The sequence below is a fragment of the Ursus arctos genome, unplaced genomic scaffold (genome assembly GCF_023065955.2).
Source record: "Ursus arctos isolate Adak ecotype North America unplaced genomic scaffold, UrsArc2.0 scaffold_27, whole genome shotgun sequence".
In the NCBI taxonomy this organism is placed as follows: Eukaryota; Metazoa; Chordata; class Mammalia; order Carnivora; family Ursidae; genus Ursus; species Ursus arctos.
In genome coordinates, this window is record NW_026622952.1 from 21320593 (window position 1) to 21346843 (window position 26251).

The 26251-nt window shown below is 52.3% G+C and overlaps 1 protein-coding gene across 1 annotated transcript; it reads left to right on the forward strand.

Moving 5' to 3' along the window:
- Nucleotides 1-3024: 3024 nt before the first annotated feature.
- On the forward strand, nucleotides 3025-12971 carry DEFB1 (defensin beta 1). The gene is made up of 2 exons (XM_026508491.4): nucleotides 3025-3212; nucleotides 12725-12971. Exons 1-2 carry the CDS (start codon nucleotides 3155-3157, stop codon nucleotides 12871-12873), a joined length of 207 nt encoding a protein of 68 aa, XP_026364276.1. The 5' UTR covers nucleotides 3025-3154; the 3' UTR covers nucleotides 12874-12971.
- The last annotated feature ends 13280 nt before the right edge of the window (nucleotides 12972-26251 follow it).

A 26251-nucleotide genomic window follows, 5' to 3' on the forward strand; every position in this document is an offset into this window, starting at 1 on the left:
TTCCTCCGATTCAGATCTTCCAAAGCCTCCCTATCACTAAGGAGAAACCCCACACTGCCAAGTGTGGCATTTAAAAGCCTAAATACGTGTACATGTGCCTCGGGCACTGGCCTGGCCCACCCCCTGCCTGAACCACGTCCCCATCGAGCACCTGCCAAATGCCGCAGTAACGCCCTATCTGCTCATCTGTCTCCCCAGCTAGACCTGTGCGGGACGCCTCCTGAGAGCTGACTCCTCACTGTACCCCACGCCACCAGAAGATCACCCGGCACATCACAGGAATTGAACAAATGCACTCGAACCAGCCAATGGAAGGATCAACGAATTCAAATGCAATAAAGCCTTGTGTATGTTTTTATTCACTCAACATCTTAACCCTTCTCAGTGTCTGAGGATCCCCTAACTTCAGACTCAATGGGAGGCAAAAACCCCCTCGACAGGTGCTGAATATGTGAGGGTCTTGCTTTCCCAGACTCTCTTGCAGCTGGCCCTGTGACTGAGCCTCTGCCACCCGGACCCGGGGCTGGTGGGACAATGGGACCAACGGTGGGGCTCAGGGTGAGAAGGGCAGGGAAAGGGGGCTCCTCATGTCAAACCCGTCTGCCCACGTCTCTGTCTCTGTGTGCCTTGCTCTGTTTCTCTGTTCTTCTCTGTCTCTCACAGTCTGTGTGTGCATGTGTCTCTCTGTCCTCTCTCTGGCAGGGTTGCCGTGGAAGTATCCAGAAGGTGCTGCTTTGGCACAGACGGCCTTTGCCGGTGGTGGTGAAGGCCAGTTCCTGGTGTCTCATGCACAGCGGCCATAGCACACGGGTCTGTATCAGTTGAGATCTGTGGCCTAGTTCGGACACTGTTGCTGGAAGCTGAGCTCCAAGCAGGTTCTGCAGGCCTCTCATCGACCCTCTTGGGAAACTCCTCTCTGTTTAATCAGCCAGAGCTGCTTCTGTTGCTCACACATAGGAACACTGGCCAAGACAGTAGGAAAGCTGTGCATAGAATTACTGGAGAGATTCTAGACAGTAGCTAACACAACATCCCAGTCTGGCAGCTGAAGGACCGGGACTCCAATCCTTGCAGCTCAAGAAGACTCAGCCCTGCTGGAAACCAGGACTTGGGACTCCCCGAGGCCACACCAGGGCTTGCCTTCTGGGAAGCCGTAGGTGACAACTTCCTAGGAAGAGACGTCTAGCTGGAGAAAAGGAAGGCTGGACAAGAAGAGATGCACCACATCATACATCACCAGGGAAATGCACATTGAGACAAGGCGAGAGCGCTCCCCACCCGTGAGCACGGCCCGAATCTGGGAGCGCTGACAACACCCAATGCTGGCCAGGACGTGGAACAGCCGGAACTTTCACCGCCGGGGGAGTGCAAAACGGTGCCAATTTTTAATAAAATGGAACCTCTTACCATACGATCCGGCAATCATGCACCTCGACATTCACACAGAGGAGTTGAAAACTTCTGGCCACACGAGAACCTGACACAGGCTTATTGCAGCTGCAGTCATCATCGCCGAAGCTTGGAAGCAACGGGGACGTCCTTCAGCAAACGAATGGAGAAGTAAACCGAGGCTCATTCCAACAACAGAGTATATTCAGCACTGAAAAGAGATGAGCTATCAGGGCTTAAGAAGACACAGAGGAACTGTCCGTGCACACCCCCAATGAAAGAAGCCCATCTGAAAGGCTGCATACTGTCTGGTTCCACCCACATGACATTCCGGAAGACTCAACGCCATGGGGACAGGAAAGAGATCAGTGGTCGCGAGGGATGGTGGGGAGGGAGCAATGACGACGTGGAGCCCTGAGGAATTTTAGGGCACAGAGACTACTCTGCATGACACTCTCATGGAGAATGCGTGTCATCATACGTTTGTCCACACCCCTAGAACTCACAACACCAAGTGTGAACCTTAATGCGAACTACGGACTCAGGGTGATAATGATGTGTCAGTGTAAGTTCATCAGTGGTAAGAAATGTACCCTCTGTGGGGGGGGTGCTGATAGTGGGGGAGGCTGGGGGGCACGGAGTAGATGGGAAATCTCTGTACCTTTTCCTAAATATTGCTGTGTACCGACAACTCCTCTAAAAATTAAAGTCTTGATGAAAAATAATTGTTTATGTGATAGAAGAGGCTGGTAGATTAAAAGATTTGAGAGACACACACATTAGAAAGAAAAAGGAAGGGAGGAAGGAAGGAATGGAGGAGGGGAGGAGGGAAGGAAGGACAAAGGGAGGAAAGAAGGAAGGAAGGAGGGAAGGGGGAAGGTAGGAAGGGAGGAGGAGAGGAAGGGGGGAAGGGGGGAATGAGGGAAGGGAGGAAGGGCGAAAGGAGAGAAGGAAGGAAGGAAGGAAGGAAGGAAGGAAGGAAGGAAGGAAGGAAAGAAGGAGGAAGGGAGGAAGGCAGGAAGGGAGAAAGGAAGGGGAAAAGGGGGGAAGGGAGGAGGGGAGGAAGGCAGGAAGGCAGGAAGGAAGGAAGGAGGGATGGGGGAAGGGAGGAAGGGAGGAAGGAAGGAAGGAAAGAAGGGCTGGCATTGGTTAGTCAAGAACATGCACCGTAGAAGCAGAGAATTTTGAGAAAGAGCCTCGGCCTGTGGGAAAGTCCACCCCTGCAGGTTAAGTGAAAGCAAGTGGCTGGGCTTTTGTCAGGGAAGACGGTGCCGTCCGGGGCCATCGCACCAGGAACCCAGCTCTGCGACAGAGCCTGGCACCGGCTGGGGGCTGGGCAGCCACCTGTCTCGGTGCTCCCCTGAGGCCAGGTCCTCGGGCTCTCTGAGCCGCTGCGCCGCGGGCTGGCTCGCCTGGGCTGCCTTCTTCAGGAAGCCCACCAGCATGGCCCAGCGTCAGAAACCAAACAGAACTGGTTGGAGGAGCCAACTCCAGTTTCCAGGCTGATGGCTGAATCCAGTCGCAGCTAGACAGAGAAAAGTGTGTGCACGTGACTCGGAGACTGCTCAGGGCAAAACGGCACGAGGGGTTATTTATTAGAATTTCACTCCGGATTGCGACACCACCCTTGAGATCACCTCTGCGATTGTGCAAGCTCTGCCCTATAAATGCAGAGACACTCCTGCCTCGGGAAGCCTCTGTCAGCTCGGCCTCCGAGGAGCCTCTCTGCCTACACCGGGCATCCCGGCCCAGCCTGCCAGCCGCCATGAGGGTTCTCTCCTTCCTGCTGATTCTGGGCGTGCTCTTCTCCCACCTGGCCCCAGGTGAGCTGTGAGACCCTGCTCTGGCACCCTCGCCCCGGGCCAGGAACTCGGGCTGAGTTTGAGGACAGCTGCCTCTTGTGTCCTGGGGGACGGCAGGAAAGCATCCCTGAGGTTGAGTGGCTGGCTTGGGCAGACTGCTAGGGGCATGCCTGCTGAGCCTGGGGCCTGGCTGGGGCTATCCCCGGACCCCCCAGGACCAGCCTGCTGGGAGCACCCCAGGTGGACTCTCCCGCCTGCAGGGCAGCCCAGCTGCAGGAGAGACAGACTCAGGTCTCCCTCTGGGACTGTGCTCGGGGCTCCATGCCCTCAGGGCTTGGCAGGGACGCCGGGCCAATCTCAGGAACCTCCAACATCCCCTGTCTCTGTCTTTGTCTCAGACATCTAGAAATCGTCCCGTGTGGAAGGAGACCCCTTACTCCACCTGCAACATGGCCCCCGCACTGAGAGGCCAGCTTCCCATCCATGGCGAGAGGTGTAGGCTGCTGGCCCGGGCTCACCCCAGTCACTGGGTGGGGCCTCCCAGGTGGCCTGCTGTAAGCAGGTGGCACCTGCCCCTCCCACAAAGCCAGCTCACCCTGCACCTTTGACTCACTTCACGCGCAGGCGATCAGGGGTGCTCAGGGGGTCTTCGGTCTTCCTTGGGAAATGCTCGCGTGTTCTGCGGAGTGGGCAATCTCCCCAGGGCACAGGGGGGAGTGCTCTGTCAGGCCGCAAGGTGCCAGCCCTCTGGGTCAGAACAGCAGTGTAAGAGGAGGTGGGACGCTGCAGGTGGAACCAACTGGGGGACAGGTTCTGTCGTGGCCTCGAGCAAATCCTGCATCCTGGGCCTCTGCTGTGTCGTCTGCAGAACAAGGGGGCCGGGGCGGGGGGCACGTAGCGCACGAAGCGCCGTGCTTTCGCGCATCATACAGATCTGCCGCGTCTCCTCCACAAGCACGACTGCACCCCCCAACCGGAAACTGGCCAGGACAGTTTCTGACGCAGAGTTTGAGCTTTCCAGCTGGGGCCCATTCGAGGGCTGGAGCAGTCAGCCTAGTGAGTCGTCACCGTGTTTTTTCAAAAGAACCGAAAATACGAGTGCTTGCCACACTGCGGTCGCACCGCCGTTTTGTCACACTCTGACCTCAGCTGCGTGCGTGGACGTGTGCATTCGTCCCGACGGGCCTGGCAACCTGTCCGACTGACTGCAGTTCGGTTCAAGCTCAGAAAAGCTGAGAGCCACGGGATTGATGTGACGTGCAGTCTGTCACCTCGACATAGGACTAGAAGCCTCTCATTAGAAGCAGGGAACGCGAACGTGTTCCTGGAACAGCCCAACTTACGGATCATCCCGCATAGAAATACCAGCTAACCTGGTAGAACACCGAGTGTATGCGGGACTCGCTCGGACGCTGCCGGGAGAAGCTGCCCTGCGCTGTCCTCCGACAACACACACGGCCTGTCTGCACAGCACCGATCCTCAGTCTGCAGATGGGACGGGATGAAGTTCACTGTAAGAAGGGAGCAGAGCACTGCTTCTAGAAGGTGCTGCTTGGGTCCCAGCCTCACACTGTGACTCACCCTGAGCCTTCCCATGGGATCAGTTCACTCCCTCTTCTGGAAAAGCCATTAGGGCTCGTCTGCTCACCCATGGGGAAACCGAGGCCCACATGCCCTGAGGTGAATGACAGTTGTGTGGTCACTGCAGGAAACCATGACTGGACGTTCTCTTTTAGCAGTTTTCATCTCTATCAAAAAGCAGAGGGGGGTTGCCCCCCTTTTATCTTATACAAATCTTATTTCTGTGAACACAGAATGATGTCCAATTGACGAGGCAGCTCAGGTCCCCTGCACCAGCGGGACGAGAAGCCAGCCGAGGGGTCTGGAAATCAGGATCGTTTGGGCTGTTCACTCACTGATTGCACAAACATTTAGTTAACAGCTGCTGCGTGCAGGCACTGCCCTGGGGAAGAGCCGGGAAAACACAGCTCTCGAGAGCATGACCTGACGTTCTAGAATCAGAGCATGACAAGAAACCCAACTTTGTAATTAATTATCTAATTACCACTGTGCTGTGAAATGCCATTCAGTACAGGGTGCTAAGGGAACGCGTGACCAGGGGACCGACCCGGTCTCGAGGGGCCAGGGAGGTTTCTTAAGGAAGCGGAGAAGCGAAGGGAAGATGGAAGTCATTCTGGTGTTTATGATATTTAAAAAAAAAATTTTTTTTTTACTTCCATCTTGACATTAAAGACTCAGGATGTGTCACATAAAATTCCTATTTTTATCTTCTCTTAAGAACACAAAAGATGAAGACACACTCTGGGCACAGCAGCAGTGAGCTGTAGCAGCTGCCCCCCCCCCGACAGTCACCACAGACCCCACCGCCCCCTGTCGCTCTGCCACTTCGCCGACTTTCCCTATCTGCCTGGCTGCTGTGGGCCTGCGGATTTGCGGCCCTGAGTTAAATAAACCAGTGAGAGGACAAAGGGCAGGTGGGCGCGAAGACAAACCAGACAGAAAGGATATCAGGTGTGAAAGCCCAGAGAGGAAGGGAAATAAAACCCCAAAGCTCTCACTTTTACCTTAGCCCCCCCCTCCCCAGGCCCACATGGGGAAGGAAGAACCATTATCCTCGTTTTGTGGATGAATAACTTGGCCGAACTCACAGGACAGCTAACACGCAGAGTGGGGACTCAAACCCAGGCCATCCTCAGACGCCGGTGCCGCTGCCCTCCGGGACCGAGTGTGCGGACAGAGGGGTCATGGGGGCAGGAGGCTCGGGCCTCGCTGAGTGGGGTCTTCTGTGGCAGGAAGCCATCCAGGTGTGTGTGGGCCCCAAAGGTTTTTAAACTGGGAGAGGGACAGAATCAGGAATGGCTTTTTTAGAGACTGTATTTGCAGCGCGGAGGCTGATCGGGGAGAGCAGGGACGCAGGGACATGGGGAGGACGCTCTATTTCAGCTACACCTTTTCCCAGGGGGTTGGCACTTCCCTATAGCAAAACTACCCAAACCCGCGGAGAGAGGCACGGGCCCGTCCTCAGTATCCTTCCTTCCCTTCCTTCCGGGACAGCATGGGCACTCCTGGGCCTCTGGGCCTCAGTTTCCCCACCTTTAAAATGAAGGTTTGGGCAAAAGGACTCCCCGCTCGCACATTCTGTGACCCTCAGAGTCTGCCCTGCCTTGTCCACACCTAAGTGTCTCACTCTGTGGTCCCCACCCCAACCTGCTTGCCCGAATTCCTTCCACCTGTCTGACCTCTAGCAACCGCCAGCAGGAATGTGTCTGCTGTGGCCTCTGGGTCCCATCGAGAAAAACATGCTCCCTCTTGCCTCAGACACAAGGGCCCCACGGCCACCAAACCAGGCCTCTCAGAGGCACCTGGTCGGCGTCACACGGGAAACTGAGCTGTGCTCACAGAATACCACACGTGAAACTTGACAGCCGAACAACACAGGTCTACGAGAATCATCTCACTGAATGTCCCGGCATCTCTGTCAAGCACGAGCAACTATCATTCCCACTTTACAGACTTTTTCTGGCAGTGAATCTCAGAAAAGTTGACTTTCAAATACCCAGCCTGCAAATAACAAGAACTTGATTCCAGCTCTGGTTCCAAATCCCGTATTCTTCCCACATGCTTCCCCAGACCTCTGGGTGTATCACCAGGCACACACCAGGCACACCAGATCTTAGGAACAATCTAGACAGGAACTGAATTAAAACTCTCAGAAGCTTCGAAGAGGCGTTGCTGATTTTCACAGCAGGAATTGGCGAGCAGGGACCCCACGGGCTCCGTGCCTGCAGAAGAGGGCCTCGGGCTTCAGCTTTACTCCAGTTCAGTTTGGAATTTCCTTACTTGTTTTGCAGGAGTGGCCTGTGTATTTGATTTTTTCCCCAGATAGTTTAGAAGATTCATAGAGGGGAGCCTGGGTGGCTGGGTCGGTTAAGTGCCCGACTCCTGATTTCGGCTCAGGTCATGATCTCAGGGTTGTGTCGGGCTCGCACTTAGTGGGGAGTCTGCTTTTCTCTCTCCCTCTCCCTGTGCTCCCCCTCCCTCTAAAATAAATAAATAAAATCTTTTAAAAAGGAAAGAGAAAGAAGATTCATAGAGAGGAAGTCAGATTCTCCCTGGCCGGCACGGATGGCTTGAACAGCAGCAGCTCTCCTAAGCGGACAGGCAGCCTCTGTTTCGATGCCCCAGCAGCAGGGAACCCCCTTGCTCGCAGGGAGCCCTTCCCCTGGCATAACTGCCATCCACCACTTTGTGCTGAGCAGGGACAGAGCCTTAGCTGACTCGCTGAGACCCAGAGGGCTCCGATCACCCGATTCTGCACCTACGACCAGGCTCCTGCCGCTTCCCAGCACCGTGTCCCTGTCCTCACCGCAGGAGGGGCTCTGCGGCCAGCGGGGCGACAATCGGGACCGCGTTCTTAGGCTCCGTGTATGGGTGCATTTGCTCCTCACGCCCCTCGGACTGACTGGTCCCGCAGGTGGTGTTCTGCCCCCTGACCTTTCTGCGGCAGGTTCTTGGGCAGGAAAGGGGGCGTGGGTCCTGGCTGGGGGTGAGTTTGGGCCTCCTATCTTTTCCAAAAACCCTTATCATTTTGGCAATTCACTCTCGCCTCAGCCTGGTGGTTTTTTTAGCCCAAGAAATTTACAATTTTAGTCAACAGCTCTCCAGTTTTATCTTGCAACGTTGTTCCAAAACCTCACTTGTAGCTGATTGGATGATACAAAGGGACCCTTGGCGCCCACGCTGCTGAGCAGAATGACAGAGAACCAGCTCCCTTAGCAACCTGATACCACACTCGCATTCCTGGCTTCTGTCCCCCATTCTCTGTCCCTGTCCCCCATTCTCTGAAACGCTAAGGCATTTTCTTTCCGTGGCCCCTCTATGCAAAGTCTAAAGATCTCCCTCTGTGCTGGTCTTCCTTATGCCACTTCAGCCCCTCTTCCCCAAGCCACCAGCACCGGCCGGTGCGGGTCACAGGCCCTGTCGGTAGCAGGGAAAGCTGTGGTCCCTGCTTTATGCCGATTTATTTTCTGATGACCCTAAAAGTTCAGCCTCTCCTGTGGCTCTCTGCCCAGAACCATTCCTTCCCCGCTCCTGTTTGCTTCTGTGTAGACCCCCGGCACCCATTTCTTACTGAGTTTCCTGCCACTGAACCCAACCGTCCTTCATTCAACCAGCACCTGTTACCCGCCCCCCCCCAGCCCATGACCTTTGGCTTGCAGCTGCATTGTGGTGGGATTAGGGCAATCCAGCTGTAACTGGCTCAAGAAATGTACTTTTGGAAGAGTCCCTATGTTCGCTGCAAGCATAGAAACTGGCACAAACCTGCTTTCCCAGCAGGCCTGCCTCTGCTCCTTCTCACCCCTCATTATTACCTAGAAGCGAGTTTTCTCTTTTCCACATTCCTCTGGTTTGTGGCGGCCATGGAATGTGTTGGATCGCGTATCTCAGGCCAGCTACCCGAGCACCCAGACAGGAATAAGCACCAAGTACAGGGAAATGTTGTTGCCCTTGGGAAAGGGGAAGAGAAGAGCAGGTGCGAGTTACCCACGGAGCACACGCGCAGGGAGGGCACACACGGGGACGGAAGTGGGACAGGGGCAGCCGCTGATGGCAGCACACGGTGCAGGACGTGCACAGCTCTGGGAATATGCAGATGACCTTTTCAGAAGCAACTCTTACTTTTCCCCTTCTTGAACTGCAAAATATAACATGCACCCAGAAAAGTGCATAAATGGGAATGTACAACTTAATGAATTGTAAAACAAGTAGCCTGTGACCAGGCTTTAGGTCAAGAAGTAGGACTTGGGGGATGCCTGGGGGCTCAGTCAGTGACCCTATTATTGGGCTCCTTGCTCAGTGGGGAGCCTGCTTCTCCCTCTGCCTGCCACTCCTCTTATTTGTGCTATCTCTGTCAAATAAATACATAGAATCTTAAAAAAAAAACAAACAAAAAGTAGTAGGACTTGGCCAGCACCTAGGAAATATCCCTCCAGGCTACTCGGTCACCCACCCCTCACGCCTTCCCCCAGGGGTAATCACCCCTTGACTTCTATGGTAATGACTTCCTGTATTTCTTAGACTTCCACCAGGTTAAACACTCACGCTGAATAATAGAAAGCTTTCTTTACCCCCAAAACATGAAGAAAGTCTACAACATTGTCTTCTGATGACTCATGTTTCCTTTTTCATTTAGACTTAATCCATCTGGCAGTGGTTTTTAATGTGTGAGTTAAGGGTAAAGTCTGTTTGTTTCCAACATGACTATCCAATGGTCCCAGAACCAGCTCTAGGGAGAGCGTTTCCCTGCCCGACCCCACTCTTCTCCTGAGTAGCTCGCTAGTCTGCATCGATTCTCCACGCGTGTCGGGGTCCCTTTCTGCACTCTTTATTTTGTTCTATTTGTGGGTCTGTCCTTGCCTCTTTACCGAACAGTCTAATTACAGTGATCTATAATTAGTCTCGAAATCCAGTAAAGCAAGTCCTCCTACCTTCGTCTCCAAGAGTGTCTTGGCTATTCTTGGTCCTTTGAATTCCCATATAAATTTTAGAATAAGCTTGTCAAGTTTTACTGCAAGAATCTCTTGATATTTTCATGGTATAGAGTTAAATCTGGAGATTAATTTGGGGGGAAGTTAACATTTGAAAAATAATTAATCTTCCAGTGCTTAAACATAGCATTTCCACTTATTTTGTTCTTCTTTGGCTTATCAAAGAATATTGTATTCCTTATATACAGGAGTACTGCATTTTCTTAGATTTATAACTAGGCATTTGATATTTCGATAGGTGACTTATTTTGGTTTTATTTTATCTGTTGGTTGCTAATACACAGAAGTAAAATTGATTTTTTTATATTGATCTAATGTACAGCAAAATAGTTAAATTTTTTTATTAATTCCTTTTGGACTGTCTGCATATAATGCCTGCAAATAGTGACAATTTTATCTCTTCCTTTTCAAACGTATACTATTTTTCTACCTTCTGTTACTCCCCTGGCTGCTACCTCTAGTAAAACGTTCAATGAAATTCATGGTAGCCGTTATGCTGGTCTGGTTGGTGATCTCAAACGAAAAGTTTTCAGTGTTTGAGCATGAAGTGTACTGCTGGTTATGGGTTCTGTAGATTTTCTTTATGAGGTCACGGAAGTTCTCTCCAGTTTCTTATTGGTTAAAAATTTATCATTAATCAGTGTTGAATTTTTCCAACGTTTTTCTGCACCTGTTGGGATGCTCATATGATTTTTTTCCCCTTTAACTGCTAATAGGCATTAACTGATCTTCAAATGTTAAATGAAAGCTTGAATTTGTGAAATAAACAGACCCTGCTTTTATTCTGTTTGCTGATATTTCATATGGGCTCTTTGCCTCTCTGGGGGTCAGGGGGGTGAGCTGTAGTTTTCCTTTACTTCCCTTGCATTGCGGATCTTTTTAGATGGTGTTATTAAGGCCACGTTGGCATCCCCACCACAACTGGTGAGTGTTCTCTCCCTCGTTATTCTGAGTAAACTCTAGTGAATTATATTTTTCTAAGAATTTTTTTTTAAAGATTTTATTTATTTATTTGACAGAGACAGCCAGCGAGAGAGGGAACACAAGCAGGGGGAGTGGGAGAGGAAGAAGCAGGCTCATAGCGGAGGAGCCTGATGTGGGGCTTGATCCCATAACGCCGGGATCACGCCCTGAGCCGAAGGCAGACGCCTAACCGCTGTGCCACCCAGGCGCCCCTCTAAGAATTTTTTTATCTCAACTGAATTTTTAAGTTTAAGTGATTGTTCCATTTTTTCTATATGAATATACAAATAGAAAAATATTTCCAATTTTTCTATTTCCATGAACTATTCAAGTTTTTAAATGCCGAATTATTTTAATTTTTTATAATAATAGAAGGTACTCTCCTTGCCTTCCTTCCTGTCTGCTCTCGGTCTTGACAAGGGAATTCCTTACTGTGAGTTCTGACTAAAATTTGAAAACCCGTGGTCCAGCAATTCTCGATTGTTTATTGAACATTAGATGCATCTAAGGAGGGTTTTTTTGTTTTTATGCCAGTACCTGAACTCCACCCTAGAACAATTCAGTCTATATTTTTAAGAGGATCCCAGCTGACTGACTGTGTATGCAGCGTGGAGAACCACTGGTCTACACCACGATTTCTCAACCTTGTGCTGCTGACATTTGGGGCCAGGTAATTCTCTGTTACGAGGGCTGCTCTGTATATCGCCAGTCTCTGGCAGCACCTCTGGCCTCCACCCACTGGACACCTATAACATCCGCCCTGCATACTCCAGAGTTGTGACAACCCCCAATGTCCCCAAACATTGCCAAATATCCAGGCACCAGACACCCACAGTTCTAGGTCAGATGAGGCAGCCGTAACCGGGATGCAGATTAAATAAGAGGACAATTTCAATCGGTATGAGAACCATCTTTCCAATACGCAGAGACACGTGACATTAGAGTGGACTGTTGGCGGCCATGGCCTGCTGTGTTGGTCAGCTGGACGGGCCAGAACAAAAGAGCACCAGGTGGTCTCCTTCGACAACAGAAATTAATCCTCTCCCAGTTCTGGAGGATAGAAGTTCAAGGTCAATGTGTCAGTGAGTTAGGTTTCTCCCGAGGCCTCTCTCTTCGGCTCGCAGATAGCCGCCTGCTCTCCTGTCCTCATATGGCCTTTCCCCTGTGCGTAGACTTCGCTCTACATGTCCAAATGTCCTCTTCGTATAAGGATCCCAGTCCTATTGGATTACAGACTACTTTTATGACCTCATCTAGCCTTAACCACCCCTTCAAAGGCCCTACCTCCAAATATGGTCACATTGTGAGGCACTGGCTAGTGAGGACATCAACACACACAGTGGAGGGGACACCATTCAGGCCATAAGACCTATCAGTGGAGGCAAGCAAAACAGTGGCTTGGTAGTCACTTACCGGGGATATCGTAGGGCGGCTATTGGATAGAGTAGAAGACCAGTCTGGAAATCTTCTGATTGTGAGATTCTGGGATGCTGGGAAGAAGGCAGAATAAAGTCCAAGTGGACAAAACAGTGGAAGCATTATAGCATAGCCATACTTTCTACCTGCCCTGAAAGGATTTCAGGGAAGATGGTGGTAGGAGGGACAGGGGAGCAGGGATTCCTGGCGGAGGGGATGGTGCAACCAGGCAGCATGGGAGTGGGGGGAGCTTAGAACGCTCAGGGAGTCAGGAATGCACTTCAGTGTCACTAAGGCACAGGGGTTGTGTTTGGGCAACAGTGCGATGGGATAGAAGACTCATTTGGGGACTAACGTGAACTCACCGTGTACCTTAAAGCTCTCTGGGCAGAAGGAAACCGCGCTCAGAAGCCTGTTGCTCATCGTCGTCTCCCGTTTGGCCACGGCTGGCATAGACCTCGGACTGTGCAAAGTCTGAGCGAGAAAACTCCTTGCAGTGCTTTGCAAAGAGTCACCTTATCAAGTGTTCTAACATCACTGTGGCCGCAAGCGTGAGTCTGAAGTGTTTTCTTTCCCTTCTTACAGGTGCTGGCTACCTTACAGGTTTCGGCCAGAGGTCAGACCACTATGTCTGTGCCAGGAGAGGAGGCACCTGTAACTTTTCCCCGTGCCCGCTCTTCACCAGGGTGGACGGCACCTGTTACGGCGGGAAGGCCAAGTGCTGCATGCGTTGACTCTGAGCCCAGCGCGATGGAGAAAGGATGGGGAAGTCCAATGAAGTATTTGTAACCACTGTTTTAATAAAAGAAAATCTTTTTTTAAGCATACCTCTTTCAGACCAAAGTAAATCTTGTTTCCTTTTGGAAGAGGTCGAGAGCGTATGGGGGTTAGGAGCAGAGACGGGCCGGGCTGCAGGGCCCACCCTGCACAGGGGTGGGGGATGCTGACCAGGCTTCTGCCACGTCACCTTCACTGCGTGTCATTACCAAACCAAGGTGTGGGCGATGCGGAGGGTCCCTGGGGGACCAAGGACACGCGAGGCGGGGACCAGGCAGATGAAGCCTCCCCCGGCCTGTTCCGTGAAACAGCCCGGCTGCAGAGCTCAGAGCAGCTGCCTTTTCTCCTTCCGGGGCCGGGGGCCATGGGGTGCTTCACCTTAGCATTGGAGCACCTCCCTTATGGCCACAGAACTCCTCCCGTAACTTCGTTCTCCAGGCCTGGTGTCTGGGTTCCTGCTCCCCAGTCACGCAACCTCGCCGCGGGTCCGAGACGGAAGCCTCTCTCCTTCTCATGTCACTTCTTGGCCGTAGACCCCTGTTGGTGAGGGACAATGGGTCCCTTGCCCTTTTCTCTGATAAAATTTTTACAACTCCCAATGATACACACGGTTCTGTCGTCTCCTCAGTGTGGCAACGATGATTTCATACTCCACGTCGATACATCACAAGCACAAATGAAAATCAAACACTGTGAAGACTTTTGCTCCCCTCCCCCAGTGGCAGGTTCCGTCATTAACAGCCCTGTTTTGTTGGGGGGGGACATGGAGGGAGGGGAGGCTGATTTGTGTCACGGATGTTAACCACCAGGACACCACAGATGGTTAATTCCAGGGCATCCAGGCCTCTCCCTTCCCCAGAAAAGCAAAGAAATAATCCAGGAGCGTTCTATTTGAAAAGAAACCTCAGGCCTGCGGTCAGCTTCCCTCCTCAGGATACGGAAGTCCTCCCTGGCAGCATTCCTTTGGATGTTAATCAAAGACAGATTCCCAGATAAGCCAAGGTTTGGGTTTCCCAAGACCCAGTTCCTCCGGCAGGAAAAAAAAACCCCAAAAATACCACCCTCATTCTGTGTTTATCTCACGTTCTTCGGTTTACAAGGTTGTGGTGATTTTCCCTGCCCAGCAAGGAACTCTTCAAGCGACCGCAAGCCAATGCTCACAGATCCCCGGCCACAAAGAGGCAAGAGGGTGCTATGCCATCACAGCACCATCACTGGAAACAGCAGGCACGGAACCAGAAAGACGAGCACGATTCTTGCAGCCCCTCCCCGCCAGGACATTTGGTCCCAGGGCTCCCATTACTAGGGGGATGGCGCTTAACTGACCATTTTAAGGGTCTGCCCCTGATCACATTCTCATCTGCTCTTGCCACACCCTCCCAATGTCATGCCCTGCCCTCTCCATCCAAACTCCTCTGAGCCTTTGCATTCCCCTGCCCCCCCTGCCCAGGGCATCTGCAGGCTTGCAGCTTATGGACCGGCCGGTACCACCCAAAGCCCATCCTCCTGCGATGAGGCCCTTGCTGCCGCTCGCTTCTGCACCTGAGCGGGCCCAGCCCAGCTAGCCCCCTTCTCCACTTCCCCCGTGATGCACATTCATCTCCCTTCTCCCCACGACTCCCCCCTTTTCAGCGCCCACTTAGCTCACACGGGAATGCGGACAAGATTGCCCGAGCCACCGAGGAGGGAAGATGGTCCCGGGGTTGGGGCCGTGGTTGCTGCGGTCTACAATCCACTTCACTTCGGAGCAGCGGCAAGGGCCGATTTCTGGCTCCTCTGATGGCCTCTGCATAGAAGAAAAGCAAGTACTGATTTGAGTAAGCTCCACACACAGTCTGGGGTCCAGCTTTACCGCTGTGGCTGTCCCTAAGGAATGAATGAGTCACGTCCTTTAGAGCTGGTCAACATGCTGACTGCCCCGAGTGAGGCGGCCACCGAAGCAGACTGGTTTTGCACGGTTACCTTTCTGGGGAGCGTCTCCCACCTCCTGACTGCTGGTGCCCGTTAGGGTGGCTGACGGAAGGCCGGCCTGCCCTCAGTGCGTCTGCCCGCGAGCCTGTCGTGACAATGCAGGACGCACTGTGCTCAGACAGGACTTGCCCGTCAGCGCAAAATAACCGGTGAGCACCTTTACCATCTCTGCAGCGAGTCAGCCACGCCAGACACTGTCATCCAAATCCCCAGGAAAGGGCGCCATGTGTGGCCGCTCGGGCTTGCTGTCGGCCGGCACGGCTACAGGAGCTCCATCAGCTACCTGCCAGCGCCCACCCTGGCCGCAGATGTATCTCGGAGGAAGGCGGGATGTCATACACCACATCCTAGGGGCGCCTGGGGGCTCTGTCGGTTAAACCTCCGACTCTGGATTTCAGCTCAGGTCGTGATCTCAGGGTTCTGGGATCAACTGCAGGCCAGGTTCTGCGCTCAGCGTGGAGTCTGCTTGTCCTTCTTCCTCTGCTCCTCTCCTGCTCTTTGTCTATCTCTCTCTCAAATACATAAATAAATAAATGAAATCTTTAAAAATAAAATACACCCTTGCATTGCTTCAGCTTTTCATAGGAAAATCACATGGCCTCATACGGAGACAGCACACCATCCCGATGTCCGTAGCTCGGGGCCCCCAGGGCCTGACGCCCAACCCAGCAGAGAGCTCTGTGATGCAGGGGCTGGGAGCCACAGCATTCTTGTTCTGATGGGCACTCCTACGTGCTAGCTGTGCATGATTTCGTCGGGTTTCCCTGACAGGGGTCTCCCCCAAGAGTCTCCAAGCTTCCCTCCAAAAAAGATGAAGGAACGGGAGGGAACAGAAGCTCCTGGCGCACAGTGGTGGTCTTCAGAGTTAAGGCATCTGTGTCCGTCAGCGGTCTGCAGAGAAACAGAACCAACGGGATGCGTGTGCGTTCATATATCGAGCAGGATTCATTCTGAGGAATTGGCTCACACAATTATGGAGACTTGGTGAGTCCACAAGCTAATGGAGGTGAGCCAACAGGCTGGCGATGTAGCAAAGAGTAGCAGTTCACGTCCAGAGGCCGTTTGCTGGGAGAGTGCCCTCTTTCTTGGGGGAGGGCAGTGTGCTAGGAAGGCCTTCAACTGATTGGATGAGGCCCACCCGCATTATGGAAGGCAGTCTGCTACACTCAAAGTCCACTGATTTAAAAGTTGTGTTGTACATATGTTATTGTCTGCTTATTATGTTTTGATATCTAAAAAAATGAAAAACAAAACCAACAAGCAAGCAAACAAACAAACAGAAACCCTTCCTGGCTGGGGAGAGACTGCCCCTCCCAGGGCTAGCTGATTCTTAGAGCAAAGCTCCAGCCAGGAGCCTGCCTTCCATGTGTAAACTAACCCAGCCAGAGCCACACTCCTCCGTCTGGCCCGTGCACCCCAGGAAGGTGCAACTTAGTCATCCCAGGGTGAGGTACCAGCCTGCTAGAGGCTACCCCTCTAGCCTCAAGCCTTCTTAAAACAATTCAAACAAGCCGGTCCCAAACTGTGAATCCTGCCCTGCTTTGCCTCCCCTCAGAGACTCCAGTGAGAGCAGTGGCCTCAGTCCTCTCTCCCTCCCTCCCATACCCTGCATCTCCCTGTGCCCCTGCATGGTGTCTGGGCCTCCCGTCTCGAGAACCGTGAGTGTAATATATTCTATTTCCTTGAGCCTCTCCCCAGTGTCCATGTGGCTACACCTGACTGACTCAAAGGGAAGAAGAGAGAACACCTGGCATCAAGAACGGCACATCTAGTCACAGCCCAGAGGGGACTTAGGAGATGTCCCCTACTGGTCTGGCTGGCTGGCTTTCCCATTGGGCTCTACCTTCCGGGAAGATTCGGTGGCTGTTGGCGTTCTGGGCATTGCTCTGCTTTACGTTGCCAAGGCTTCTGACTAGAAATCAGGGATGTCCTCCTCCTAGCGCTCAGATCCCACTTGCGGCCAGCCTGGGCTCAGCGAGAGAAGAAGAGGTCCGGCAGCCCTCCCCAGGGGGCTGGCATCACAGGCTACAGAGATCATGGAGGCCCCCACGGAGGGAGGGTAGAAACGTGTTCTCCCCGTGGCCGGCTCCCTGATGAGGGCTGGGTGACCGTGAAAATGCTGATGGCGATGAGCAGCACAGGGCTACGGGGGGCGTCCTCGTCCACGTTCACCTTCCCCGGGTTCTCCCTAACCAGCGAGGGGCACTCCTTCAAGGGAAGCCCGCCACGGCGCCCCAGGAGGGTCGATGCCGCGGGCAAGCCCTTCTCTTCTGTGTGTCTTGTTGCTGTTGCTCTTGGTCCCCCAACCTCATGCGGTGTCCTGGGTCCCTGGAGACGGTGGCTCAGCATTTAATAAAAAAGGGACAGGAGAAGGGATAATTCATCCCGTGCCCCCTAAAGTACCTGAGGGGTTTTCCTAGCTGAATAAACGCACCCCCAGGGTTGACAGGAGCGTTCAAGGAGGTGACTTATGTATAGTGCCCTGACACGCGGCAACGACAGGAAGGGCCGCTCCCTTTCCTCTTCTCCGCCCTGCTCCTGGTGGTGTAGCCATGAGGAGGGGGACCTGTCGTCTTGTCCAGCGGTTGGTGGTCAGGAGCCTGGCCAGCCATCTGCACATGGCCCTCCACCACTCATCTGCCTGGGTCACTAGCAAGCTGGTTTTTCTGCCTCTGTGGGTTGGAGAGCCTCCATCCGTGACCGGCAGGGTCTGACTCAGCGCTGAATCAGAACATATACGCGAGAAGAGAAAAGTTACCTGTTGTCGGAGACTCAGAAGATCACAGAGCTGGAACCAGCACAGCCGAGCGCGAACAAGACCTTGCAAGCCACTCGTGGTGGGGAATGGAAGGAGACCCCGGTCTCAGCCCCGCTCCACCGCCTCCTGGACCCTGACTTCTCCTCCCCTAAAATCATGCCAACATTTTTATCAAGCCATGACATGTTGATGAGAATTCACTCAGTAAACTATCACTGCTTTGAATCAACTCATCAGGTCACAAACCAAAAGCACCAATGGTATCTCAGTCCAACTGCATAATATTTGGAAACTTTGAGTTATTAAAGAATCTCCTTTGGTTATGAAGATGTAGGCTTGCCTATTTTTAAACTTCAGTCTCACATCCTATGGGATGTTCCTGCCCCTGAGGTGGGGCGTGTGTGAGGGCCGGGAAGGGGGTCCGACCTCAGCCTCTTTCTTCCTCTTACTTAGTCCTTTGGATGGGGGGCGGTGCATAACATTGGCTCTTCCAGAAGAACACACTTTACTCGATTAGCAAGATTTCTGCTCTATTAGGCTGCTGATCGATGCTTCCCTAACTGTCTTGTGGGCTGCATTGGCCGGTTCTCCAGAGGGCCCCAGTGAGCTTCCCCTCTCCACCCCTGGCCTGGGACACCGGTTCAGGCTCGGACTCCCCCCACCAGCTTCCATCCGAGGCAACAGCCTTGGGTCCTCGTCTTTTGGTATCTTATCACCCAATAGGTGGCCCGATATCGACAAGCAATGAGGTGACCTAAGTCCAGCCATTCCCAGCGTCCCTGCCAGAAACATCGAGACCCTTGAATGCAAACGGTCATTATCTGGAGTGCCCAGCCAGCGCAGCACCAAGCTGTCTCGTCTTTCCGTTCTTCCATGTGCCTGCTCCGTGCCCCAGTGGAATGTGTGCCCTCTCCAGTCATAACTCACTGATGGCTGCACCCGACGACGTCACCCGTCACTCGGCCCACACTTGCAGAAGCGGGGAGAAGGACACACTGGACGTGTGTGCTGCCCACCAGGGGAGGACAGGGTTCTATAGTGCAGCTCTGCAGAGGGCTGACCCTGGGCACGTCGCGAAGATAGCAAGATGCCGAATTTCCTAAAAACACAGCAGTCAGTGGCAACACAGGAAAAGGAGAATCTGACGGGAAAGAGTGATTGTGTATGAAGCAATTTGGACTGACATGATATTAAAAACCAGATGTGCTTCATTGAGATATTGTAACACGCGGGCTGTGTCCATAGTTTGGCTGTTGCAGACAACGCTGCTGTAAACACTGGGGTGCGTGTATCCCTTTGAATTCGGGTTTTTGTATCTTTGGGTGAATACCTAACAGTGCAATTGCTAGATCGTGGAGTAGCTCTATTTTTAGTCTTTTACTGTTTTCCAGAGTGGCTGCACCAGCCTGCATTCCCACCGACAGTGCAAGAGGGTTCCCCCTTCTCTGCATCCTCGCCAACCCCTGTTGTTTCTTGTGTTGTTGACTTTAGCCAATCTGACAGGTGTGAGGTGGTATCTCATTGTGGTTTTGATTTGCGTTTCCCTGATGCTGAGTGATGTTGAGCATCCTTTCATGCGTCTGTTGGCCATCTGTGTGTCTTCTTTGGAGCAATGTCTGTTCATGTCTTCTGCCCATTTTTTAATTGGATTATTTGGTTTTTTGACAGATGAATGGATAAAGAAGATGTGGTATATATACACAATGGGATATTATTCAGACATAAAACAAATGAAATCTTGCCATTTGCAACAACATGGATGGAGCTAGCAAGCAAAATACTAAGCAAAATAAGTCAGAGAAAGACAAATACCATATGAGTTCACTCATATGTGGAATTTAGGAAACAAATGAGCAAAGAGGAAAAAAGAGAGAGAGAGGCAAACCAAGAAACAGACTCTTAACTACAGAGAACAAACTGATGGTGACCAGAGGGGAGGGGATGGGGGGATGGGGGGAACAGGTGATGGGGATTGAGGAGTGCACCTGTCGTGATGAGCACGGGGTGATGTATGAAACTGCAGAATCACTATATTGTACACCCGAAATTAATACTGTATGTTAACTAACTGGAATTTAAATAAAAACTCTTAAAAAGAAGAAAAAATGTTGTAACACATGAGGAAGAAACAAGCAAGTCATTTTGAGGGAAAAAGAAAAAAGAAAGGGACAGAGGAAGGAAGAGAGAACAGGCATGGATTTTAGACCCAAGTCCTATCATTTCCACAATGATTATTCTTTTCTTTTTTTTTTTAATAAACAACATGACTGGGCATTTGCCACAACAAAGAAAACTGAGAGGACCTTAGAAGCCCCTTAATCTACAGGGCCATAAACATCCTTGAAATCCTGCCACAGTTCTGAGCCCTGAATCCTTCCAGAGTGCGGGGGCTCTACCCCAGGTCTGGGAGGGTTCACACTGCGGGTGAGCAGGAATGCATGTCCACACACAGCAGCATCAACTTTGCTTTCGTTCCACAGGACAACTTACCAAGTGAGGCTCTTAAAATATCTGAATTCAAACCTGCTGCACAAAGGTAAATCGTTCCTGTGTTGCTAGGATGAGGATCCTTTCTCTCTACTCGCCAACGAATAGCCCTCCTACCAGTTGACCAAGGTAGGCAGCAGATGTAAACACCCAGCGAGGCTGGACATCACGGCCGCTCCTGACCCGCCGGCCGCTGGGCATCTGCAGCGGCTCCCCCAACACCCCCCAAGCAGAACCTTCCCCGTGACTACCCTTAGTAAACCGCATTTGCAATTCGTTTTTACATCACATTTTGGAAGGAGAAAGCCCTAGGCCTTAAGTTCCGCCTATTAACTCATTGTGCAACTCGGAGCCAGCCCCCGCATCTCCGAGTCAACACCTGAAACCTCAGGTTCAGGTCCTTCTGCAAAGGAGCCAGGAGCCCGGATGAGAACCTTTCCCTCTCGGGCACCATCTAGTGGCAAACAAGGGGAACACGGGCTCCACTGGCCAACAGCAGGGTCCTGGCTGGGTTTTCTCACCGCCTCACAGCCAAAGCTCTGAATAACCACTTCTCCATCATCTGATTTTCCAAAACCAATTCGCTGAATAGACGTTTCCTAATTATGTGCTGTTGCACAACTTTAAATTGTCTCAAACAATCAACAGAGCCCTTTCACCACAAGATGTGAAGGAGAACAAGAGTGCGACTAGGGGGTTGGGGGTCACAGGTCAGCCCTAGGATGGGGGTGGGGTGACAGGTCAGGCACTAGGATGGGGGTGGGGTGACAGGTCAGACACTACCGTGGGGGTGGGGTGACAGGTCAGGCACTAGGATGGGGGTGGGGTGGCAGGTCAGACACCGGGACTGGGGGGACAGGGTGTTAGGACAGACACTGGTGCAAGGACAGCAGTGGGAACCTGTGCAGAGCAGATGCAGGCCTGACCTGTGAAACGGAGGGCAGGAACTTCATCAAGGGCAGCCTCACGTGCCATCGAGTGCAGGGCCCTGAAGGAGAGGTGAAGCAGAGACTGGGGGAAACTGTGGTAGCGGAACCGATACGGGGAAGACAAGGTACAACTAAAAGTTTCACAGTGAAACTAAGCAACTGGGAAGAAGACAGAGATAATCCAGGTAGGGTGTCTCCAAAACAGATCCAGAAACCTCCCGGGGATGGGGACCAGTCAGCTCTCAGAGATTCCCGTCCCTCAACAATTTCGAGTCTCTGCGCTGATCACCTTTGCTGCAATAACACCCCCAAATCTCAGTGTCTTGAGCTTTCTCACCCAGAGGTGTGTCTGCTCCGGCTGTGGGCTGGTTGCACGTTATCACTCATCCGGGACGCACGCGCCACGGGCCGCGGCCGCCTCTGGAAGCTGAATGCTGAGGGGCTGAGCTGGGCGTCCTGTGGACCGGTCGGGCCCTGAGTCGGCAGGTGGGGGTGTAAGCGTCAGCTACCGAGAGGCACGGCGAAGCATGGCAAGGAGACGACATGTTAGAGCAGCGTATTAGCCATGATTGTCACCTTCCATATTCAGAGGCCTTGACGCTGGGGCCTCGATCACCCTGGAGAGACTCCCGTCCCACGGCTGGTCAGTTCCTAGAGACAGCAAACAACTGCCCAGGGGCTTTTCCAGTGCAAAGCAACCAGTCCACAGCACACACCCTGACCGCCTCCTCTATCGGGCTCTCATGCTCGGGCCCCTCTGCACCCGCCCTAGTCACCCAGGGGCAGGTAGTGGGCAACCGCTGAGGGTACTTTGACGAGCCAGTCCTAAACCCACTTCCCCTGCCTCGCTATGGAAACCACAGTTAAGGCCCTTGCCCACAGTCTCCTGCTCCCTCTACCTCGGGACTGGCCCCGCTACCTCCCCGGACGCCCCCCTGCCTGGGGCGCCCCTCCTCTTGGAACCAGTGAGAACAAACTGTCCTTTCAATGGTGACTGGCTGCTGATCTGGCTTTAGTGTATCTCAAATGTTCTATCAGTTCACCGTATTTTGGAGCAAGCAGTAACCCTCATGACCACCGTGCCCTTCGAATCAGGGTGGTATCCGGGCCCACGCTGTGGGTGCAGACAGCGTTTGACTCCCCTCGGTGATGCAAGGTGAAGCATGTGCCTCCAAAAGGGACTCTTGGCAAACACAAGGCCTGGAGAAGCCAAGCAAAACTCTGGCTTTTTTTCCCCATTGTTAATCATGTGAGTTTGTTCCCAACACGTTCAATAGAAACTGTACCAGCAAATTCCACCACCTTCCTTATGAGCTCTTACAAAGAAGCAGACCGTAGTGACGTGTTCAGGCCACTGAAGCAGAAACCAGTGAGGGAATCACCCATCTACAGACTCCTCGGGGGCAGTGAGCGAGCCCAGCACGCATCTCTCACTCCTCCTAAGTCTTGTGAACCTTGCTGCATCAGAGAATACACCTGCTTCCCCCTGGGGGCCGTGGCCTGGTCCGTGAAGGAGGGGCGGTGGGGGCACGGCCGTGGCCCCCAATGCACCCCTGGCCCTGCAGCTCCACAAGGGGGATGTTTCCAAATTCATCCGCAGCAAAGCACGCCTGTGAGTTTGGGCCTGGTCTCCCTGACCTCTCGCTCCTCTGTGGCAGTGAATATGCCCCTTGGCAACACACGCCCCTCGTGTTGGCAGCAGCCCCTCCCCCCGCCCCCGCCTGGCTCCTGATCTCCTGCTCCAGCCAACTTCAGATGAGGGCCAGGTAGACAAAGGAGGGGGAGTCTGAGCAAGTCTTTAAAAGGGAGACACACAGCTGGAGAGGACTGAGGTCTGAAATCGGTGGACACTGCAGAGTCCCCCTTCCTTTTGTTTGAATTGATGGCAATTCTGTGGCAACCAGGATGACAGGTGCACCAGGATCGGTCTGGGTCATTTTTCTCTGCTCCTAGTGGCGTCTGAGGTCATGAATAGCCACCAATACCAGAGGAAGATAGGATCACAGAAGAGAAAGCCCATTGCCACCCCTTCCTCCTTCCTTTAGGACAAAGGTGGCTTTTCTCCAGGCTCACCTCAGTTCCACCCATCATGCCCGCCTATTATGGGACGTGGGTTGCTCCAGGCACAGGAGGAAAGACTGTAAGCAAAACTGTGTGATGTGGAGAAAGACGGAAACTATGCAAAGTTCTCAGGATTTACTTCCTCCTCTTAGGTTTGAGGCGTTTCATGGTCTCCCCCACTATGATCACACAATCAGATTTTCTAAGAATCTGCAATCCAGACTCTCCTGTCCATGGATCCTAGGAAGAAGTCCCTCAGGAGCAAGGGAGATGGGGTTACTTTCCTATGAATATTTATAAAGTTCAATGCAACGTCCAGCCTAGGAGCGGTCCTGGTGCCCCTAGAGTTATACCACGGGGTCGACAGAATCCACGCTAGGTATTTCAACAAAGAGAACTCAATGTGGGGAACTGGTTAAATGAGGCGGGAGAAATGTCAAAGCGAGAAAGGAACATCAGCTCCCACCCAAAAGCCTGGGAGAGCAGAGAGAGGACTCTGGGCTTAACCTATGAGGAGCCCCACGCAGCTAGCCTGGGCCTGCTCTGGGGGCCCCTGCAGCCCCTGTGTTGCTTCTGGGCGCTCGGGAAGCCGCAGGCGGGGAGGACACGGCTTCTGGGGCGGAGCAGGAGTGAGAAGCAGGCAGGGCGGCGGCTCTTTCCTCCTTGCCCACGGCTCCTGGCAGCAGAACCGAGGGAGGTGGCTGGTAAAGGAGAAGCATGCCTTGCTGCATCTCAACCCGGGCCTCACTGTCGGGGCTTGAAGAATCGAGCTCAGAGATACCAGCTCCTCTTCCCGGCGGTCTGGCCCACGGAGCCAAGGCAAGCCCCCATCCAGGCACCCCAATCACGGCCCAGAAGTGTGTTTGTACCCACCGCTGCATCACCAGCCACGCTGATGTGGCTCACAGCGGCGATCTTACTTGTTCCTCATTCTGGGGGCCAGAGGTTTGGGTGAGCTCTGCTAGCACAGGTCGTATGCATCGGATGGCACTGGGCCTGCACGGGGCAGTCTCAGCTGGCCTTGCTCACATCTGGAGGGGGGCTCTGTCTCCCAGAGATCTCCAAAGTCAGGCTCCTACCCTCCCACAGACACAGGGACACGGGGGTAATATCTCCCTCAATGGTTATCCTTGGGAAAGTCTTGGATTATAAAACTGGCAAAGGCTTTTTTTTTAAAAGATTTTATTTATTTATTTATTTGACAGAGAGACAGAGAGAGCACAAGCAGGGGGAGCAGCAGGCAGAGGGAGAGGGAGAAGCAGACCCCCGCTGAGCAGGGAGCCCGATGCAGGACTCGATCCCAGGACCCTGAGGTCATGACCTGAGCCAAAGGCAGATACTTAACCAACTGAGCCACCCAGGTGCCTCAAAACTGGCAAAGGCTTTTAAAGAAAGATTTACATATATCTGGAGCACCTAGGTTAAGAGTAGGACTCTTGGTTTCAGCTCAGGTCACGATCTCAGAGTCCTGGGATGGAACCCTGCATGGGGCTCCCCGCTCAGCAGGGAGTCTGCTTGTCTCCCCCTCTCTCTGCCCCTCCGCCCGCTCATGCTCTCTTTCCCTCTAAAATCAATAAATAAATCTTAAAAAAAAAAAAGATTTATATACATCTCAAAGGGACAGAGAAAAAATTTACAGTGACAAATGTTCTCAAGTAATAGATGTCAAGTCTGCCTTGGTCAGAGGCCGGCCCAAGCTTCCTCACAGGACGGGCTCAGGGTGCACAGAGAGAGACCAAGACAGAGACAGAGAGATGCACGGACAGACAGAAAGAGAAAGAGAGAAGGAGGTGCAGGACCTCTTGGAAATCCTACAACCTAACTTCTTGCACATTCTTTTGGTCAAAACAAATCACAGATCAGCCAAATTCAAGGGAGTGAAGACAACGCTTGACTTCTTCCTGGGAGAAGTAGCAAAGTCACATGGCAGAGCCGTGGGCACGGGGCTGGGGGGGGGGGGGGAGAGGTAGAGAATCTGTGATTCTTTTGTCCAGTCTAACACAAAAGGGTTGGACGAGGTCGGGTGTTTATACATTAGCAATACACGAGTCTCTAGCTTCTGAGATTTCTGCACAACTCACTCACCATCTGACATCCCACGGCTATGATTTGGGATGAGAACCACTATTTTCTGACTTAAAGTTAGTTTCCAGGGACAATAAGCTCCTTTTTCCATGATGTTTTCTACTTTTCCTTTCAATACCCTCCCAAAGCTTCAAGGCAGCTGACATTAATGATAGCTCTTATTCAAACTGCTACTGTCCCAAGAGAAATGCCCTCTTTCAAACTTCTAAATCATTGAATTCTTTTTGTAACATACAAAATATGGGATCCATGTATATGCTTCAAATAATACCTGGGAATTAGAAGAAACATTTTTTTCCTAAAACTTGAAATGTTGAGCAAAGTATGAAATACCACAATGATCCCTCCCCCACCATAAACATCCTCTACCCCAATCCTAATTTCTATACCCGATTTCAACTTTATATTCCTTTTCTAGGGGGATGACAGTGCTGCTTCCAATGTGTACAAATTGGGACACACTCCCTTTGCAAGAAAACTAGAGAAAGGAGCATCTGGGGACCGAAAGTTAATAAAAAGAAAGGCTGTAGTAGAGAAAAGGGAACAGGACTTTGGTCAATGAGGTTTTGGTTAAAATGAAACTGAAGGAATGAAAACCCAGACTTTACAAGTGCACCCTCGAATCGGCGTAGAGGGCAGAGAGTCGAGAGGTGTTCAGGAGGCTTTGATCCCCAGCAGTGCAGCTGATCTCTGAAGGGGGGAGAGACTGAGAAGAGCAGAATTTGTAGTTCTGATGAGAAAACTAGAAACACACTGAAAAGTGAGTGGAAATATGGTCATGGTAGGGTGGGGAGCCTCTTAGGTCAGGCAAGCATTATCTTCAACGAAACAAAGCATTTTATAAACATCACAGGGGAAGAACTGAAGATGTCTGAATTTGTGGCTGTATTTTGGTAAAAGGAAAATAATCACAAGAGTTTTGCACGTTTGCTTGCTTTATAGGTTCACTGGGTGGTCCAACTATTTTTCCCCTTCAAGACGGTAAGTTCTTCAACTGTGGCTTTTTCTATTACAGGGCTTTTGTAGGGAAGGGGGCAGTAGTCT

What these genes read in the sequence shown, in the direction of transcription:
- DEFB1 (XM_026508491.4), top strand. Translation starts at nt 3,155, where the DNA reads ATGAGGGTTCTCTCCTTCCTGCTGATTCTGGGCGTGCTCTTCTCCCAC. An exon ending in CTTCTCCCACCTGGCCCCAG is followed by an intron (nt 3,213 to 12,724) that starts GTGAGCTGTGAG and finishes CCCTTCTTACAG; the next exon opens with GTGCTGGCTACCTTACAGGT.